Raw genomic sequence first — 20,342 nt, 5'->3', positions numbered from 1 at the left:
TGTGGGAACATCAGCTTCATTGTTTAGCAGTTCTCCCTCTTCCAGTGCCTCAGGAAATGAGAAGGAATAAAAGTTGCTGAAAGGTCTCCCTCCCTCAGAATGAGAAGGAGAAGTAGGAGAAATTGAGTCCACCTCGGAAAGCTCTTCCAAGTGTCTCCTTTTGTAAGCAGGGTCCATCTGCAGAGGTAGAGACTCCGTGAGCCTCACATGCTGGGCCTGAGAAACGGAGAGAGATTCAGACTGGTGAGAACATTTTGCCTGTGAAATTAGCACATCTGTGAGGAGAGCGAAGCCTCAAATCTCCCATGCAGGTTGTCAAAGGCTCCAACAGCCCCAGGCCCGCTTTGGCTAAATTGAAGCTGCCACAACCCGCCAGACAGTTTCCTGATGTTGCTCTGCACTTTCCAAGCATGAGCAGTGCTTAACTTCTGTTGCCATCAAAAAAGTGAAAGAAAAACGAGTTAGACCCGAAAAGCAGTAAAAATTTAAAGCTGAACTCACTCAATTGTTGACAGAAAGAATTTCTCTGAAAAGACAAATACTCTAAATTTGACCCCAAAATACCTTTGAAAGTGGCCACAGCAAGAAAATTCTCTGCTGAAACTGCCTCCCCCTTTTTCCCCCTGTGAGGAAGAACAGAAATTATTGGGGGGGGGGGGGGGGGGAGAAGGAGGAGACCTAGCACCACCAGGTGTACCCACTAAAGTAGGCACCGGTCAGCCTAGAAACTCCCAAGCTCTACTGAACCAGGGGACCCAGAACAGGAGCTATAGTAAAGATGAGGCCAGGAGCTTGTGAGAAACTGTCCACCATCTGTTGGAATTTGAAATGGCTAAGGAGCACACACCGTTCTATATGAGAGTGTTCAGTTTATTGCTATCTCCACCTACTGGTAGATGGTCATACTCATAACTCACAAGTCACCGGTTTCATCTGCTGTTGATGGCAAGGAATGAAATTCTGGCTCTTTCAAAAATATCTGGTATATTTAGATTTATATTCTGCTCTATTAGCCAAGACTCTAAACTGTTTGTAAATTCTTATTTTGCTAATCTATTACATTGTGAACTGTCCAGAGCCAATGGTTGCAACAGTATAAAAAAATCATTATGTTATGAGATGGCATCCTTAATCCACTGGGCCACAATCACCTTTTAGGTCACTTCCCATTTCTTCTTCCTCCCCAAACAGCATCAATAATGGTCCGACTGATAGAATTCCCCTGTCCTCTTGAGATAACCAAGCAACACCTTTCTCATATGCAAGTAATATAACCTTTGTTCTCCCTGCTTTCATCAAAAAACAGATGCGAGATGTTGTGATTAACATGGAACAAGGATATAACCTTCAGGAGGAAAGAGAAAACTGGCTAAAGCACCAATTTCTCCTTTAAGATCAGCAAAAAGGGCTCCCAGGATGACAAGATCTGCAACTCTGAAGTCTTCCTAGCTGAACAAATGGGGACTAAAAAAATCATCTTCCAGGTTACACCCTTCAACAGAGCCACCTTCCAAGGTTCAAAGGGAGGCTGCGCTAAGGTCAGTAACATGAGATTCAAATCCCAAGGGGACACACCACTGTGCACCTCAGGGGTCTCAACAGCTTCCCTACTCAGAAAACGCACATCAGGATGGGGCATCTCACTTAGCCAATACCAAACCCTTTTTATTGCTCGTCATGACATCCTGGACTGCTTCCTGGTTCTACTGTCTTACTTGTTGCTCCTCAGAGATCTTAAAGACTATTACCACCTACAAAATCAAATCTGGGAGCTCCTCTATAGATGATCCTCACCACCGAGGAATCTTCCCACAGGGGCAACTATCCATCTCCCCAGCTATTCTCCAGGTAGTCCCCCTGGGTCCCAATGTCATCCCAGGTTACCTGAAAGAACACGAACCGCTCAGAATATACCTCCTTTAAATGTGACTCCTAAGCAAGTCTTTGATATTTCAGTACTACCGGTTCATTCAAAGTGGACTCCTGAGCTGAATCAGCCTGAACTCTAGTCTGCCTTAAGGAAAATTCTCAGTGCATTTGAAGAATGAATTCTGTAGAGAATCTTAAAATCCCTGAGGATTCTATGTCCTTGATGCCGCTTTCACCCACAGCTTCAAATTGGCATCATACCACACAGAAATGGAGGGACTGACCACACAGGTGGCATCCAAGATGGCAGCAGTTCCCACCAAAAACAAGTCCCCTGTGTGGCGAAACAGGGGATTTTCAAGCCTGTGAACTGTATTAATATTTTCATTATTTGTAGCCAGCAGGTAGTGTCTGTCCTCTGCTGTAAAGCTGTTGCAGAGGTGGCTGTTTTCCTTCCAGCTTAAGCCCTGAGAGAAAAGTGAGCTGCACTGCTATTGGCCAAATACCCCCCAGTGTTATTGTTCTGGGCTCCGATTGGCCCTGAAATTCAAAATCTAGCCAGAAGGTACTGGATTTTGCTCAGTCTCAGAGAGGGAGTGTGGAGGGTAAATATCTCTGCACCGAGACCCTGTTCAAAACCTGTGAGTAGTTAATTTTCCTGAACTTCCCAGGTGCTACTCAGGTAGTAACAAAATATGTAGTTAGTTTTAATGTTGATACCAATTATTGTTTGCTAATTTCATCTATTTTTCCTACCGTTCACTGTTCCATTTTTTCTGATAATAAACCAATTAGTTTGTTAGCCTGAGCAGTGCTGGGTTGGACCCTCTAAGTGGCCATAGGGTTAACCCCAGGTGGGTGCTAGTCGTTTCGTGACACCCTGCCATCTCCAAAGCCAGCCTCACCTCAGGACCATGGTCCCCTGAATCACTCTGGCCTCAGCCAAAGAAGGTTATTCAATGCTGTTCACAAAAGTGGCACTAGTTGGTGGCCAAGACACTGGCCTGAAAGCTGCTGCACAAAAGGCAGCGCTGTAGTTTACCACCCTGTGCTGTTATCTGAACTTATGGTTCCCTCACAAAAGACACAGGTAGCCAAGAACTGGTACAATTTTCCCACCAGCAACACCCCCCCTTCCCCAAACCAGAGAAACACTCAATTGCTCCAGCGCTCACTGCAGCAGATCATACTTTCAATACAAAGTCTTCTCTCATTCTATTATTCATTTTCTCCCCCCCCCCCCCAAGTTTGTTTGCTGCAGCTTATTCCTGTAGCAGGCACCCTCAGTTTTGTAGGGAGAAGCCGAGGCACAGATAGCCCTTCACTCAGATGGGAAGGGTTGGGGTGGGGGATGGACCCAGCCATCTAGGTGTAGCATCCCATCAGTTTTGTAGGGAGAAGCCGAGGCACAGATAGCCCTTCACTCTGGGGGTGGGGGATGGACCCAGCCATCCAGGTATAGCACCCCATGACCAACAACAAGAGCAGAATAAACCAATCCTAGTCTTTTAGCTTCCCTTAAAGCAAAATTATTTTTGAGGACTTCCAGCCAAGGCTAACCCCCCCCCCCCCCCAGGTCTACCTAGACTAGATCTAGACTGTACAGGAAAACATACCTTTCATCTGCTGAAGTACTGACTGGCTGTGGACTGCACAGGCTACTTATAGGATCAGTTTGAAGCCACTAGTTCTATTTTCATCTGCTGGTAGAAGCATGTACTCACACATCTGTAGGGATGCTACTGAGGGCAATTTTTGTTCCTTTTTTGATAGCAATGTCTTTGCTACAGTCATTCAGGCATGTGCTATTTCCCCACCTGGATTAACTGCAACTCCTCAACTGGTACTTATGACTCATTCAGAATAATGAAGCCCAAATATTACTATGCAAGAAAATTTAAAACAGGTCACCACATTCTAAAATCTCAAAATCTGTATACTGACCTCAATTTATTTTGTACCAAAGTTCAAACTCTTTTTGCCGTCCATTTTACACCAATTAAAGTATTCAGACAAGAAGCTAAAACATAGCCCACCTTTCAAGCTGTGCTTCCTGGTCTACAAAAGACCAATGATACATAGCAGAATTGCTCCTATACCTGTGTTTTAATGTCTATTTTATTGTGCCTTATTCAAATATATATCCTAATGTATCCATCTTGTTAGAATCTACTACTAAACATTTCTATAGCACTACTAGACTTACGCAGTACTATATACATTATATGCAGGTACCTAGTGGGCTCACAATCTAAGTTTTGCACCTGTGGCAATGGAGAGTTAAGCGACTTGTCCAAGGTCACAAGGAACTGCAGTGGGTATTGAACCCAGTTCGCCAGGATCAAAGCCCACTACACTAACCATTGGGCTACTCCTCTAGTTGGAGCTGTGTAATACATTAAATGTTGAAGAATATCTTACTTTATGTAGTTGAAGTCTGCTTTCAGGTTAATTGTGGCACCATTTGTACTCTTTTTCAGGTCTTGTACTGTATTCTGCCACTCTTGAACGGCAGACCAGTCAGCTATTGAAATGTAGCACTCGCATGCTTTGTTACCCAGATAATTTATAACCTCAGGTGACGTCTCACTGGGTTTACTTAATACAGTTTTTCGAGCTTCACCTGCAAGATAATAAAAACAGTAAGGTTTATAGAGAAAAACAAAACATTTTCCCCCGTGAGCATGTAAAATCTGTCAGGCAAGTTAAGTAAATATTTTTGTTAATTTAAATTAAAAAGACAGTGTCTTACATAGAATAATTTAAATTGAAAAGAAGTCTGATTAAAGAGCTATCACCACTGCTGGGACATTTATTTTCCTAAACTAGTCAGTTTTTGTTAAAGCGCTTCAAAACCAAGAAAACGTCAGGCAGGCCTTTAGCTCCACTTTTGCGTGAACCAAACCAAAATCAGAGGTTACTTCAAAAACATCCAGTCAGTAAATAGGAATATAGATGATAAGAATATGAAGACCACTGGCTATTTTCTCAGTTCCCAATTTAAAACTCGCCTTTTCCTAATATAGTACCAGGCTAAGCAGAAGTTTTAGAAGCCTGTAAGATTAGAAAGCAACAGGACTTTATGTACACAGAGTTAAGTATAAATCAGAGCATAAAATTTGCTTGTACAGATAATTTAGAATTTTATCCTGCTTATATGAAGTGCATCTATTTTATTTATTTATTTATTTATTTATTGCATTTGCATCCCACATTTTCCCACCTTTTTGCGGGTTCAGTGTGGCTTACAATACGTTATGAAAACTGGAAGTACATTTTGTTACAGCTCAGTAATGGATTGCATTATGAAGCGTTATGAAAGACAAGTTTTGTAACAAGGAATATAATAATGGAAAAGATCATTGAGACATTGGAGGGAAAGAACGGGAAACTAAAAGGGGCGATACATTGGAGGGAACCCGCGGGAAACAGGAGGGGCGGTATATAATAACAGGCAAGCATTTGGTATACATTTTCTGTGAGTAAGGTATGAGTGAGGTAAGTTTGCGGGAGATGAGAAGGTGGGGTAGGGGATGGGAATTCAGAGTGGCTGTAGTGATGCATTGTTGAACAGTGAGTGCGGTTTTATGCAGACATCGAGGAGTAGTTTGGTCTGTAGCAGCAAAATGGACAAGGAAGCTGGTGCCTCTTTACAGACTAACTAATTTGAGGCATGTGCTTCCAAAGACAGGAGTCCATCAGATGCATGAAGTGCAACTGAAGGGCTCATTTTCAAAACCCTCTAACTCCAATGCAACTAATATGGACTTAGCAGGTTTTGGAAGTAAGCACTTCAATTCTTGCCCTCGAAAGCTCAAACCCCAATAAATGTTTGCGTAAAAGGTGCCACCAGCCCCCTTGTCTTTTCAGATGTAGAGAGAAACTTATCTGCAGCAAGTGATGCCCAAGGTAAATCTCACACATCATATCCAGAAGAAATTTAGCAGTCTGTCAATTAAGTTTTTGATGACTTCCTTTCATTCCTAAAACGAGGCAACCAAAGAAGGAAAAAGCTTGCTTGTGCAAAGCATACCCAAACACTGGATGAAAAGGTTAACCGAAGGAGATTTTTTTTTTTTTTTTTACAAGGTTCATAGGTTATATAACAGCACTAAAACCCTGCAAGCAAGGATTTGTTTCTCTTCCTTTCCATAATGTAAGATATATTTTTAGCTTTGAACTTTATGGAATCCTGCAACCTGAATATTAAACTGGGGAATTAATCTATAGTAGGCCCAAATACCACTTTCTTCTTACCACTGCTTCTTACCATTTGAATGCTTTGGACTGGCAGAATTGCTACCATTTGAATTAGCTAACTTCAGAACGGATTTATCAAAGCCTGTTGTACTGCAATCTACACCTATCATGGCGCACAAATGTTCTTGGTATTCAGCAGCCGCTTTCTCAAACCTTAAAGAGACAAAGAAAATTTATCACAGAAGTCTGCTTCACTAGTTAATAGATCAACTTGAGAATAATTTATTAAATAAGGCTATTTTAATTTTAACTCTTGGTTCATGAGGTTGTAATGTGTAATATTCAACATGAATCCCTCTTATATAGGGAAAAAGAAAATCTGCACAATCTGCAACTATTTTCATCCTATATATTAACGTACCGGCCATCTGCCTGCAAGGATACCGAATTAATCCAAGACAGACTCCTTCCAACAACTGCAGAAGACCAGACAGCTAGTCCTTGTATGGCTTCAGGACAATGAAGTTCACAAAGAGCTTCCACCACCATCATGATTGTCACTTCCAGTTCATTCCCCTAAAAAAAAGGGAGTCAAACAACTTCATAAACACAACAGAAAACAGCAATGGGCTAAGGGTCAAGCCATCCTGGGTGTAACCTATCTTGTCAGAAAGCAGCAAAGTTTAACTTGTACATTAAAAGGATTATTTTCAGTTCATAGTATAACTGTTAATAAAAACAAAAAAAAAACACTGTTGCAAAAGTAACCAACATTATAGTTGTGTCTTACTGTAGTAAAAAAAAAACAGTTATTTAATAAATCCTGGCTTACAACAGCATGCAAATCCAAGAAGTGAAATATAAAAAGTTATTAGTACCTGAGAGAAGTTTGTGCTTTTCATCTCTGTCAGTAAATCAAAACCATGCCTCAGAGTTACAGCCGGTTGGCCGGCCAACAATCCAACCCGCATAATGGCAATTCTAATCCGAGTTAACCAGTCTTGGCACGTTTGACGGTTGGTATAGAAAAATGTTCTGATGACCTACAGAGAAAAGTAATAACAGCTTATTCTTTCTAAAGATAACCTCTCCAAGCCTCTTATACCGGGTGGGCGCCTATGAATCTGACTGAGTCATGTCTCCTCACACTGAAGCAGCCTCATTACAAGGGCAGCCCCAGTTAGAACAGTGGCAGTGCCTCTATGCAATCCAGTGGAAGAGGACTGTCCATTTCAATTATCTAACGATAACAGTACTATGCCTATAAAATTCAATATCAAGCAATTACCTGCTGAGATATTTTTGTTCTAGACATATAGAGAAATAAATACAAATTTTCTGGATATAGCTCATCTTGGGACAGCTTGGTGACTTGAGCTAAGCATTGCCTAATAAAGGGTTCTTGAATCAGTTTCTCATCAGGTCTGCTACAGTTTGAGTCAGCTAAGGCTGGAGATGGTGCGAAGGTAGCAACCAGACACTAGTATGGGAAGGAAATCTAGCCATCATAAAATTCAACACAGTGAATATATTTAAAGCTCATAATACTGGATTTCAAAGTCCTGATTCATGGTTCCTGGCCTCACTGCTGTTGCTCCTATAACCGGTTACAAAGTGGGATGGAATTTGAGTTGCTAGTGGGTTATTATAGCTGCTGCTATCATGGCTACATGCTGAAGAGTTACAGTATGTCATGGGCTGTGTGCTTGGGTTTTAGGGAGTTTAGGCTTTTTATATTTCTTCTGTGTAAAGAAAATATAAATAAAGCTTAAAAAAAAAAAAGTGGGACGGAAAGCTACCTAATGTGTTCCAATATTGCTTGAGGGGTAGTGAAAGCAGGTTGGGGTTAGTCAGATACAGAGTTTCTAGATGGAGGTGGATGATGGATGCAAAAATTTGTAAACTGATTTGAAGCAGGGTGGGTGAACATCGGAACCCAATGCCCATTTGCTCAATGTGCTGTGAATTTTGACTACTAAATGATTTCAAAATTAAAATGATTTTTTTTGAGAGGGGGGGGGGGGTGTCATCTCAGGTAGTTGTGCGTGAAGGTTTATAGGGCCAGAACCAAAAGCACTGGTTTTGATTGAGCTTGAAAGAGCAGAAAGCTACTAGAACAAAAACAAACTATTTTCTGTGGTAGATAAAAAGTTACACACCTCAAATTCACCATGTTTTATGACATTTACAAATAAATATTATAACAAGAATTCTCAAGTTCAATGTGGCTTACAACAGAGATTATTCACAGCATCAAGAAAGTTGGATATCAGTGATACAAAAACAGCATAAGGATGGTTAATGGTAATACAATTGTAATAGTAGAAATAAAAGAATAACTGAATAAAACGTAAAGCGTAAAGAGAATTCAAGACTGGGGATAGGAGGAGCATTATAAATCAAAATTAGCAACAGAACTAGTTAATCCGGGAGTTGGGAGTTCATTTTCTGTTAATAGAATTTTTTTTTAAAGAGGAAAGCTTTTAAAACTTTACAGAACTTCAGGTAGTTATGTTGCCATTTAATGATAAGTGAAATCTGCCAAATGAACTGACAAACTACATTCTTGCAGTTTGGGAAGTAAGTAATCTTGAGCCCCAAGGACAGCATTTCATGGAAGAAGTTCTACAAGTCTGAGCCATATAAAATTTGGAAGATGAAAATACAGAGTTTGAAGGCGATCCTGGCTTCAATTAGGAGCCAATAAAGCTTAAGTAATAAAGGTGAAGCTCTTTCAAAACGAGATACTAAGTCCAGTCACGGTGTTTTGAGCAGTTTGAAGTTTTTAATAAAATATCTGCTCCTTGCACCCTGCATAGATAGCATTACAATAATCAAATTGTGTCAGTACAAGGGACTATGAGGTAGATGCACTAAACGTTTTTCATCGTTAAATGAGCCCTCAGGGAAGAATTTCCTATCCTTTCCATGCACTTAAGCCTATTTTCCGACGACAGTAGCAGCTAACGAAAACGGAATGGAGATGAGCAATTAGTGTGAAAACCCCATTGAAACGACATGCACTAACCTTTTCCGATTGCCTTTACGCAGGAAAAAGGCAGGAAAACTAACGAGAGGTCTGGACCTCTCGTTAGGACAGCTCCGTGGCAGGAAAAAGTGTTAAGTGAAAAAATAAACAAACTTTGAGCCAATCCCAGCGCATTAGCAGAGCTAAAAGCGCTGTGATTGGTCCAAAGGACCTCAGAAAACACATAAAAAAATAAAAATAAAAAAAGGATCGGGAGGGGGCAAGGGCGCTCATCAGGAGCGTCCTGTACGGACGGCCTTGCCCCCCCCCCCCCCGCTGCTCCCCACTTTCCGCCGCTCCCCCCACCCCGAAAAAGCAAACCTCTAGACGCCCCTGCCCCCCTCCCTCCCTCACTACTCTGTCACCTCAGCTCCGCCTCCCGACATCCTCCGTCCGCGCCCCGCCCCCTTTTGGGGTCGTCGCCGCCATTCCCCTCCTCCATCGGGCCCCCCTTCCTCTTACCGGGCCCGTGCAGCGCCTCTCTCCTCTGTCCGAAGGCGCTGCACGGGCAAGAAGAACGCTGAATCAGCTGATGCCTGCCTTCGCGATGGGCGTCTTTCTCCTCCTGGGCCCGCCCGTCTAACGTCAGTAACCTACGTAGGTTACTGACGTCAGACAGGGGCGGGCCCAGGAGGAGAAAGACGCTCTATCGAAGCTAGGCGAAGGCAGGCATCAGCTGATTCAGCGTTCTTCTTGCCCGTGCAGCGCCTTCGGACAGAGGAGAGAGGCGCTGCACGGGCCCGGTAAGAGGAAGGGGGGCCCGATGGAGGAGGGGAATGGCGGCGACGACCCCAAAAGGGGGCGGGGCGCGGACGGAGGATGTCGGGAGGCGGAGCTGAGGTGACAGAGTAGTGAGGAAGGGAGGGGGGCAGGGGCTTCTAGAAGTTTGCTTTTTCGGGGTGGGGGGAGCGGCGGAAAGTGGGGAGGGGGCAGGGGCTGCTAGAATTTTGCTTTTTCGGGGTGGGGGGAGCGGCGGAAAGTGGGGAGCAGCGGGGGGGGGGGGGGGGGGGGGGGGGGGGGCAAGGCCGTCTGTACAGGACGCTCCTGATGAGCGCCCTTGCCCCCTCCCGACCCTTTTTTTTTATTTTTGTTTTTATTTGGGAGCCATGTGCTTGCGATTTGACTGTGTTTTGACTGTTTGTGGCATGCGCAGAGCAGCTAACATAACGCTTGGCTGCTCTGTGCATGATTTGGGGGCCGATTAACGATGTGTATTGTGATTCTTTGATACATTGTACGTTTCACTACCGATCTCAGCATGTGTGACTTTTTTTTTTGGTGCATGTTTCGTTATTTTAAAATCGTTAGGGACTTTAACGATTTAGATTTTTTTACGTTTGGTTGCTGCATCTGCCTCTATACTAGGAGTCTGAAGAACTTTAATGAAAAGGAGGACCTAATTTGTTTTAGCTTCCAAATGGTTTTAAAGGAATTGTGTGTTAACAACTGATGCCTGCGGTTCAAAAGTTAGGTGACAGTCTATAGTCACACCTAATGCTTGTAATGTGGATTCCGGAGGATATGCGGTTTGATCTATTGCAAAGCTGTTATAGGAAGAGTGATCAAAGGAATTTGTAATTACCAGGAATTTTGTTTTCTTTTTCTATTTTAGTTTGAATTCAGATGCCCAGAATTCCATCAAATCTAGACCTAGTTAATCCTGTCAATAATTTCAAGGATGCCGTATCTAAAAGTGATGCAGATAGTAACATCTGTATAAATAAAATGTATAGAACCCTGCCATTACTACCAGTGGTGCCATGATAACTGCAACAAATACCTATCCATGCAGTTTAAGCACTGTTGTTCAGAAGCACTTACCACTTTTTTACAGGGATTTCTACTCTGGTTAACTAATCTTATTTCTAGGATTAAATGCCTCAAAAGAATGATAGCAGCTCCAAGAAGGTATAATGCTGACCTGTGATTTGTGTTCCAATAGTAATGCGAGTTGGCTCAGAGGATTCTTCCTTTTTAGACAATTTCTGAAAATGCATGGGGATTTTCTACATATCACCACCCTTGCTGTTCTTTATTATCCATTTTCAGCTCAATTCAAGAGTAAACTGGGGTAGGACTGCAAATGGGGACTGTCTTTTGTGTATGGTGTAGAGCGCTGCGTATGCCTTGTAGAGCTATAGAAATGATAAGTAGTAGTAGTAAATGGGGAAGCAAGCAAGCTGGGTGGATCATTGTATTAATGTTATCAGATAGCATTAATTACAAGTAGATAATTATGCTCTATCCAATGACAGGCAGATGTTCCAGTGAAACATACAGATGGGAATCCCTAGCTAAGCAATATCTTCAAATTAATAAAAAAAACAACAACAACAACAAGAAAAAGGTTACCTGCAACTTTAAAAGCAGCAGCAGTAATCTAACAAGGCATAACACAAACAGTAGGTTCAGCAGCATGCAGGAAATCCCTACACATGCTGATGAGCAAGCTCCTAACACCTGAAGAATCCTCTGAGCTGACGCACAATGGAACCATGTGACAGTCATGTGATTCACCAGGTAGACCACTGCATCAGAATGCCAGATAAATTATCTTCGATTCTGAAAGTAATTGTGTGATAATACTTCAGTCATACAGCTGGGCTGTTTTAGGACCAAATTGCTGACCTTGGGTGGAGCAGTCAAGGCATTGGCACATCCTTCATAAGCATTATACATCAGTTTCTCCAGATTCTCCAAGTACTGCAGAAGAATTACAAGTCTGAGTTGGTTGCTGCTGTGCCCTTCATCATTATCTGCTGTTGTCCACTGGATAATTTCTTGGTCGGGGTTTACAGTGTGGGCAGAAAGACTCCTGATAATTCCTGCAGAATTTGACAAAAACAAAATTTAAGCAAAAGTCTAAACTACTAGTTAACAAATACGATGACCGAAAATTAATAACGAAAATCTCTCACACTCATTAGTAAGCAACTAATCTCATTTCATTTTAAATTTCCACTTTGCAAATGTAAACAATTGTAAAGTAACAGTAACATATTCAGGTAACAGAGGGACATCAATGTCACATAATGCTTCAGTACTATCCCTAATACACACTCGGGGTTAAACTCGTGAACACTTGGGATACCCTCCACCTGAACATGCACTCCCTACACTGGCAAACCCCCATCTGTCAACTGGGTACCTGCTTGCCTATGGGCAAGTAATACATTCTGCAAACTATACAACAGTAGTTTCTAGGGACACAGACATTCATACAAAAGCCAGGGGTGAAAGTTTCTAGAAAGCGAAGTTACTTAACTGTAGCACATGGTCTCTCAGGACAGAAGGACAGGTATCCTTACATCTGGGTGCAGTCATCCCAAAGGAGCCCGGTGCGGGATGCTACCCAGCGTTCTGTAACTTTAAGAGGCCTTTGGCAGCGACCCCACCGCACATGCAAGTGTCTTCCCGCCCGACAAGCGAGAATGGGACCTTCAATAACGTATAATAGCTGGAAAAGAATTCAACTCCTAGGGAAGGTGGGAGGGTTGTCTTTCTCTGAGGACAAGAAGGACAGTAGTATCCTTACAACTTGGAATCCCTAGCTACCAAGCTCACCAAAAACAACAGCAGAAGAATAGTCTCTCACAATGGCGAGACTATGATGAACCAATTAACCTCAAAACAAACTGAAAACTGGTTGTGGAGGTGCAGCCTGGAACTGACTAAAACAGGCCCTAGGAGGGTGGAGTTAGATTCTAGACACCAAATTCCGAAGGACCGTCTGACCAAATCAACAGTCACGTTGGGCATCTTGCTTGAGGCAGTAATAAGATGTGAATGTGTAAACTGAAGACTACATTGCAGCCTTGCAAATCTTCTCAATGGAGGCTGACCTCAAGTGGGCTACTGATGCATGGCTCTGATATTATGAGTTGTGTCATGACCCCCCCCCCCCCCCCCCCCCCCCGAGTCAGCCTAGCCTGGGCATAAGTGAAGGAGATGCAATCTGCTAGCCAACTGGATAAAGTGTGTTTACCAATGGCTGTCCCCATCCTGTTTGGATCAAAAGCAAAAAGCTGGGTGGACTGTCTATGGGCTTTAGTCTGCTCCAGAAAGAAGGCCAAGGCTAAGGTTCACTTGCAATCTAAGCTACTCAGTAGACTCACCAGGATGGGCATACAGTTTTGGGAACAATGTTGGCAGAACGATTCACTGATTAAGATGGAACTCAGACACTACCCTAGGAAGCAATTTAGGATGAGTGTGAGGGCTCGCTCCCCTGTTATGATGAAATTTAATACAATGTGGATCAGCTACTAGGGCCTGAAGCTCACTCACACTGCGAACTGAAGTGACCGACACCATAAACAGGACCTTCCAAGGTCAGGTACTTCAGCTGACAGGAGTCTAGTGGCTCAAAAGGGACTTTCATCAGCTGGGTGAGGATGACATTGAGATCCCAAGACACTGTGGGATGTTAGACCGGGGGGTGGGGGGGGGCTTTGTCATCATCAAACCTCTTTAGAAATGGGCTTGTCCTCCACACGAGTATGATAAGCACTAATTGCAGAGAGGTGAACCCTTACCAAATTGTTTTTTTAAACCAGACTCAAGAGAGGTATAGGAAGTACTCAAGCACTTTTTGGTAGGACAGGCAAGCGGAGCCTTGGCTTCATACCAGATGGCAAACCTTCTCCATTCAAAATAATACCACCTCTTAGTGGAATCTTTCCTGGAAGTCAGCAAAATTCTGGAGACCTCAGGCAGGTGCAAGGAGCCAAATTCTACACGCTCAACCTCCAGGCCATGAGAGCCAGGGTCTGGAGATTGGGATGCAGAAGGGACCCCACGTTCTGCATTATGAGGGTCAGAAAACAGTCCAATCTCCATGGATCTTCAGAGGACAACTCTAGAAGTAGAGGGAACCAGATCTGCTTCGGCTAGAATGGTGCTATTAAAAGGTCATGGTTCCCTAATCTTGCCTGACTTTCAACGAAGCCTTCCCTACTATAAGAACAGGAGGATAAGTATATAGTAGACCCTCTCCCCAATGCAGGTAGAAGGCATCTGATGCTAGTCTGTCATGTGGCACAAGTCTGGAGCAGTACTGAGGGACTTTACTGTTTAGGTGAATAGCAAAGAGATCCACCAAGGAAGTGACCCATGTTTTGAAGATCTTGCGGGCTACGCCCATATTTAGCAACCACTCATGCGGCTGCATGACCCTGCTGAGCCTGTCCGCCAGACAGTTGTTTTTTCCCCACTAGATATGTGGATCTGAGCACATGTTGTCAGTTACAGTCCACTGCTACATTTAAACTGCTTCTGACACAAGGGATATGAGCCTGTACCCTCTGCTTGTTTATATAATACACTGCAACCCGATTGTCCATTTGAATTAGAAAATTTGATTCATCAGCTGATCTCTAAAAGTCTTTAGAGTGTTCCATATCGCCCAGAGTTCCAGGAGATTGATGTGAAGAGACTACTACTGGGAGGACCAAGTCCACTGTGAAGCCCATCTACACAGGCCCCCCAGCTCAAGTTGGGATGCATCCATGGTCAAGATTATTGCTGTCATCTTCTGAGCAAGATATAAACAGGAACAAGTTTAGTTTGAAATGTCTATATGCAAATGCCAGAAGCCTAAGAAATAACATGGGAAAGTTAGAATATATTGCACTAAATGAAAAAAATAGATATAACATGCATCTCTGAGACCTGGTGGAAGGATAACTAGTGGGAACACTATCATACCAGGATACAAATTATCGCAGTGAGAGGGTGGATTGAGCAGCACTGGAAAATGTGGGATATAAATGTAACAAATAAATAAATAAACAAACATCTTTAAGGAAGGCCTTGAATTGAATAGACTAAAAATTCTGCAGGATAGAAAGCACATCTTGGAATCCCTATCGATTGAAATTCCTTGTGTAAAGGGGAAAAGGATAGTGATAGAAGTGTACTACCATCCACCTGGCCAGTACGGACAGATGTAGAAGTGTTAATCAGAAATTAGGGAGGCTAACAAACTGGACAACACAATAACAACGGGTAATTTCAATTACCCCGATACTGACTGGGTAAATGTAACATCAGAGAATGCTAGAGAGGTAAAAATCCTTGAAGAAATCAAGGACTGCTTTATGGAGCAGCTGGTTCAGGAGATAAAAAGAGGAGAACAATTCTACACCTAGTCCTTAGTGGAACGTATGATCTGGTGCAGGAGGTAATGGTGCTGGGGCCGCTTGATACAGTGATCATAACATGATCAGATTTGATATAAGCTCTGGAGTAAGTATGCACAGGAAATCCAATACGTTAGCATTTAACTTTCAAAAAGGAGACTATGACAAAATGAGAAGAACGAAACTTGAAGAGGAGCAGCTGCAAAGGTCAAAAATTTACACCAGGCATGGATGCTGTTCAAAAATACCACCCAAGAAGCACAGGTCAAATATATTCCATGGCACCCCGACATAACAACCCTGACAAAACAGCCTTGTAACAAAATAGCCCTTGACAAAATGGCCCCTCCCACAAAATAACCCTTGACAAAATAGCCCCTAGAAAAAGATAACACATCACAAAAAAAAAAAAAAAAAAAAAAAAAAAAAAGATAAACTACAAGTGAAATCTTCACTGATAAAGGCTGATAAAGACTCCTACCAGCATTGCATTTCATATATAAACAAACAAAATTCTATAGCTACCAACTATTCATGATCTGTTCTGCTGTTTAAGGAAACTATTCTTCCATCAACATGCTAACAAAAAAAGCCAAACAAACACCAATATTGTCATCATTTTCATACTCTTATCAACCTTATCCTTTGGTAAGGTAAGATTATTAGGTAAAAAATGCAGTGCCATATTCTGGGCAGCCTGATCGGGCCCTTTTGTCGGGGGGGGGGGGGGGGGGGGGGGGGGGCTAATTTATCAAGGGTTACATTGTGGCAATATTCCCCTTTTAGGAATAATAGGTTGAGAAGGGGATGGGTTGACAATACAAACTATTGGTCAAGGGTTATGCCTCACTTGGAAATATCTGAGGAACATCCAGATATTTTACTATCTAATCGGAAATATACAACTCAGAATACTAGATGAATGGATCCTGAATGTGCCAAAGTCTCGAGAAGTGTAAAATCTGCTTGGTTTTCAAAAGAGCTTTTAGAGCTAAAGAAAAAGTGTCATAGGTTGAAGTTAGAGAAAATCTAAATGCGAAGCAGAGGATTATTGCTGGAAGGCTGTCTATGCAGAAGAAAGGAATAAATTTAGCCAAAATAAGTCAAGGAAGACCTTGACTTCCTTCTCATTAATGAAACCTGGATCCATGACTCTAAAGACCCAATAATCCTAGAGCTTTGCCCACCAGGTTACAAAATTACCCATTGGACAAGGGAAGGAAAAAGAGGCAGAGGCATAGCTATAATTTATAAATCCCAATACACAGTCACAACAACAGCTGAATCTATCCTTCCTCAACTCGAAATAGCCTCAGTCAGAATCAACCACCTCAACCTGCATGATCAACTAAACATAATCCTATTTTATAGACCCCCGCTAAATGGCAAGATGCCCAGATACACTTCATGGACTTCATATCAAACACCTGCCTGTCCTCCCAAAATATTCTTACAGCAGGAGACATCAACCTTCATCTGGAAGATACTAACACAAACAATGTACACGAATGCAAGGAATCCCTCCAACTCTGGGAGATCCAGTGGCCTAACATGCAACCCACCCATAAAAAAAGGACACACATTAGACATCATTACCCATAAATTTTCACCAGAAGCGAACCTCAGAATCAAAGACACAAAATGGACAGCCACACCGTGGTCAGACCACTACAAGGGAAACACCTCCCTCCTTTGGAAAACAAGAGACACAACAAAAACAAGAAAAAAGAACATACATTACAAGAGGCAAAATAGACCCTCTAACATTTTGGCAACAAATATACACCGACAAATGGACAACTACAGACTCACCCCAATTTCTACAAGAATGGGACAACAGATGCAAAACAGTTCTAGACAAGATAGCACCACTCCAAACTACAACCTCACATAGGAAAAGCTCAATCCCTTGGTTCAACAAAGAACTGAAAGAACTAAAAACACAGGTTAGAAGGCTAGAAAGAGCTTGGAGCAAAAAAAAAGATGAACACACACTCAAAGAGTGGAAACAGCTACAAAGAAAATACAAAATCAGACAGACCAAAAGAACGCACTACAGAACTATAATAGGACCAAATTACAAGGACACCCATAAACTCTTTTCACTTGTAAATAATCTCCTAAACACCACACAGGTCACTTCGAATAGCATAGAAACCCCATCAGCAACCAACCTAGCGACCTATTTCAAGGAAAAAATCATAAAGCTCCGACGCATGATACCAAGCAATACCACTGAGTACACAAGCATCCTTGAATGCTTAGACCCGAAACCTGGGGAATATCCAGCCGATCGATTATGGACCAACTTCGACTTGATCTCAGTAGACGAACTCACACACTGGCTTGAAAAATATGCCAAATCTCAATGCAAACTTGACATCTGCCCTACTAGCCTATTAAAAGCTGCCTCCAAACAATTCACAAAAGACCTCACGAACCAAGTAAACTACAGACTCCTAAATGGTCTCTTCCCCACGGACAAAGGAAATATCCTTCTCACCCCATTGCCAAAAGATGCCAAGAAAAGCACAATGGACCTAACCAACTACCGACCTGTTGCTTCGATCCCACTCATAACAAAACTGATGGAAGGCATAGTGACGCAACAACTCATGGAATACCTAACCAAGCACTCAATTCTACATGAGTCTCAATCAGGATTTAGATCAAATCATAGCACTGAAACTGTACTAGTGTCTGCAATGAATTCATTCAAAAAAACAATTGCAACTGGCAAGAACATACTCGTACTACAATTCGACATGTCCAGTGCTTTCGACATGGTAGATCATGGAATACTATTACACCTGTTAGAATACTTTGGAATCGGAGGCCCAGTTCTCAAATGGTTCAAAGGATTCCTCACCACCAGATCCTACCAAGTAACAACGAATAATGATAGATCACCACCTTGGATACCGGAATGTGGAGTTCCTCAGGGATCCCCCCTTTTGCCAACTATTTTCAACCTTATGATGATACCACTAGCCAAACTTCTAGCCAATCAGAACCTTACCCCTACATATACGCGGATGATGTCACGATCCACATCCCGTTCAAAAGTAACCTAAACGAAATAACCAACGAGATCAACCAGAGCCTCCAAATCATGCACTCCTGGGCGGACTCATTCCAGTTAAAACTGAACGCAGAAAAAAACTCAATGTCTAGTTGTCACCTCCCAATACAACACAAACAACTACCCTACCATAACCACACCATACTGCACACTCCCTATCTCAGAAAATCTGAAAATTCTTGGAGTCACCATTGATCGATACCTCACACTCGATACCCACGTGAAGAATACAACGAAAAAAATGTTCTACTCGATGTGGAAACTCAAGAAAATAAAACCTTTTGTCCCAACATCTTCCATACCCTAGTACAATCATTAGTAATAAGTCATCTGGACTACTGAAACACTTTGTATGCAGGCTGTAAAGAACAGACCATTAAAAAACTCCAAACAGCCCAAAACACCGCAGCTAGACTCATCTTTGGTAAAACTAAATACCAAAGGGCAAAACCTCTGAGAGAGAAACTACACTAGCTACCACTCAAGGAACGAATTGAGTTCAAGATCTGCACAACCGTCCACAAAATCATCCACGCAGACGCCCCACTTTATATGTTAAACCTAGTGGACCTACCACCTAGAAACGCCAAAAGATCGGCCCGCAAATTCCTTAATCTGAACTTCCCCAGCTATAAAGGAATTAAATACAGTCATACGCTACTACTTTTGAGTATAAAAGCACACAGATCTGGAACGCACTACCCATGGCCCTGAAAAAAATGGACAACCTAACCAGCTTTCGCAAATCTTTGAAGACACATCTCTTCAACAAAGCCTACTAAGGACATCCTCACTAAATTATTCCTCAAACTACTCAGATGCATCAAAAACACCTCTCACAACACCTTACCTAGCACCTTGCATCTAAATTGCCTACCTTAGCTTATTATCGACTGTATCTAAGATCATGTAATGACTGCATCATAACAACACTATGTAAGCCATATTGAGCCTGCAAAAAGGTGGGATAATGTGGGGTACAAATGCAATAAATAAATAATAATAATATTCTAAGTTAGTAGGGATTGAAAGACCTAATTTAAGAAAGTTATTTGGTTAGAAGAAAATAGTTATCAAATTCTTCCATTTTAGCTCATCCATCTGCAGAGGCTTTGGCTACTCATTTTGCTGCCAAAGTATATAATATTTACCAGTCATTCCAGACTTCACCAGAGTCAGATAAACATCTTAAGTTAAATACTGATCAAGAGGCTCTTATTGACATTCCTTCAGATAGACTGTGGTCTACCTCTGAGTCCATATCTTTATCTTCCATATGCCCTTTAGTAAGCAGGCTGTATAGATCAGGTTGCCCCTTAGATTCTGTTCTTTCTTATTTTCTGAGAGATCCTCCCGCTGGGTTAATATGGCTTGTTTTGTCTACAATGCACTAAAGTTGGGTTAGTTTTCACAAAATATAGGAAATATTGCTCTTACTCCTATTGTCAAACAGCTTGATGGGGATTAACTTGTCTCTTTTAGACCGATAGTAAATATGCCATTTCTTCCAAAGCTAATCAAGTTTGTAGTGGGTTACCTAATTATATAGATGAATATAACCTTTTACACAGTTCTCAGCATGGCTTTGGATCGTTTCATAGTACTGAGACATTGTTATTGTTTTTAACATCCGAGGTCAGACTTTTTTTGTGCAGCAGTGGAGAGATGGTTCTATTACAATTTGACATCTCCGCTGCCTTTGAAACTGTACATCATGACATATTACTATGTTACCAGAATTTAGCATCATCGGTTTAGTGCTCAACTGGTTTGAACCTTTTCTGAAGAATAGACAATATTTAGTTCTGAAGGACAGCTGTTACTCATTACCTTGGGGAATCTCCTTGTGGTGTTCATCATGGCTCTCCCATCTCTCCAGTTTTGTATAACTTAATAAACGTTTACCAAGAGAACTCATATATAACATCTGGTGAGATTATTTGTTACATTTGTATCCCACCTTTTCCCACTTATTAGTAGGCTCAAAGTGGCTTACATAATTCCGGAGAGGTGGTTACAGACT

The 20,342-nt window shown here is 42.1% G+C and overlaps 1 protein-coding gene across 4 annotated transcripts in view; it reads right to left on the bottom strand.

Annotated features, from left to right (window-relative positions):
- Window positions 1-20,342, bottom strand: part of SMG1 (SMG1 nonsense mediated mRNA decay associated PI3K related kinase) — a 191,035-nt gene that overhangs the window by 102,466 nt on the left and 68,227 nt on the right. For all 4 annotated transcript variants that reach the window (XM_030212828.1, XM_030212829.1, XM_030212830.1 and 1 more), the window contains 5 exons: window positions 11,726-11,922; window positions 6,948-7,112; window positions 6,491-6,645; window positions 6,140-6,282; window positions 4,291-4,492 (listed from right to left, as the gene is read on the bottom strand). In XM_030212828.1, the coding sequence (XP_030068688.1) occupies window positions 4,291-4,492; window positions 6,140-6,282; window positions 6,491-6,645; window positions 6,948-7,112; window positions 11,726-11,922 (862 nt within the window). The remainder of the gene's footprint in view (window positions 1-4,290; window positions 4,493-6,139; window positions 6,283-6,490; window positions 6,646-6,947; window positions 7,113-11,725; window positions 11,923-20,342) is intronic.

Source organism: Microcaecilia unicolor, chromosome 8, assembly GCF_901765095.1.
Source record: "Microcaecilia unicolor chromosome 8, aMicUni1.1, whole genome shotgun sequence".
NCBI lineage: Eukaryota > Metazoa > Chordata > Amphibia > Gymnophiona > Siphonopidae > Microcaecilia > Microcaecilia unicolor.
Note: the sequence above shows the minus strand (reverse complement) of the source record. Positions and strands in the feature narration are given on the sequence as shown.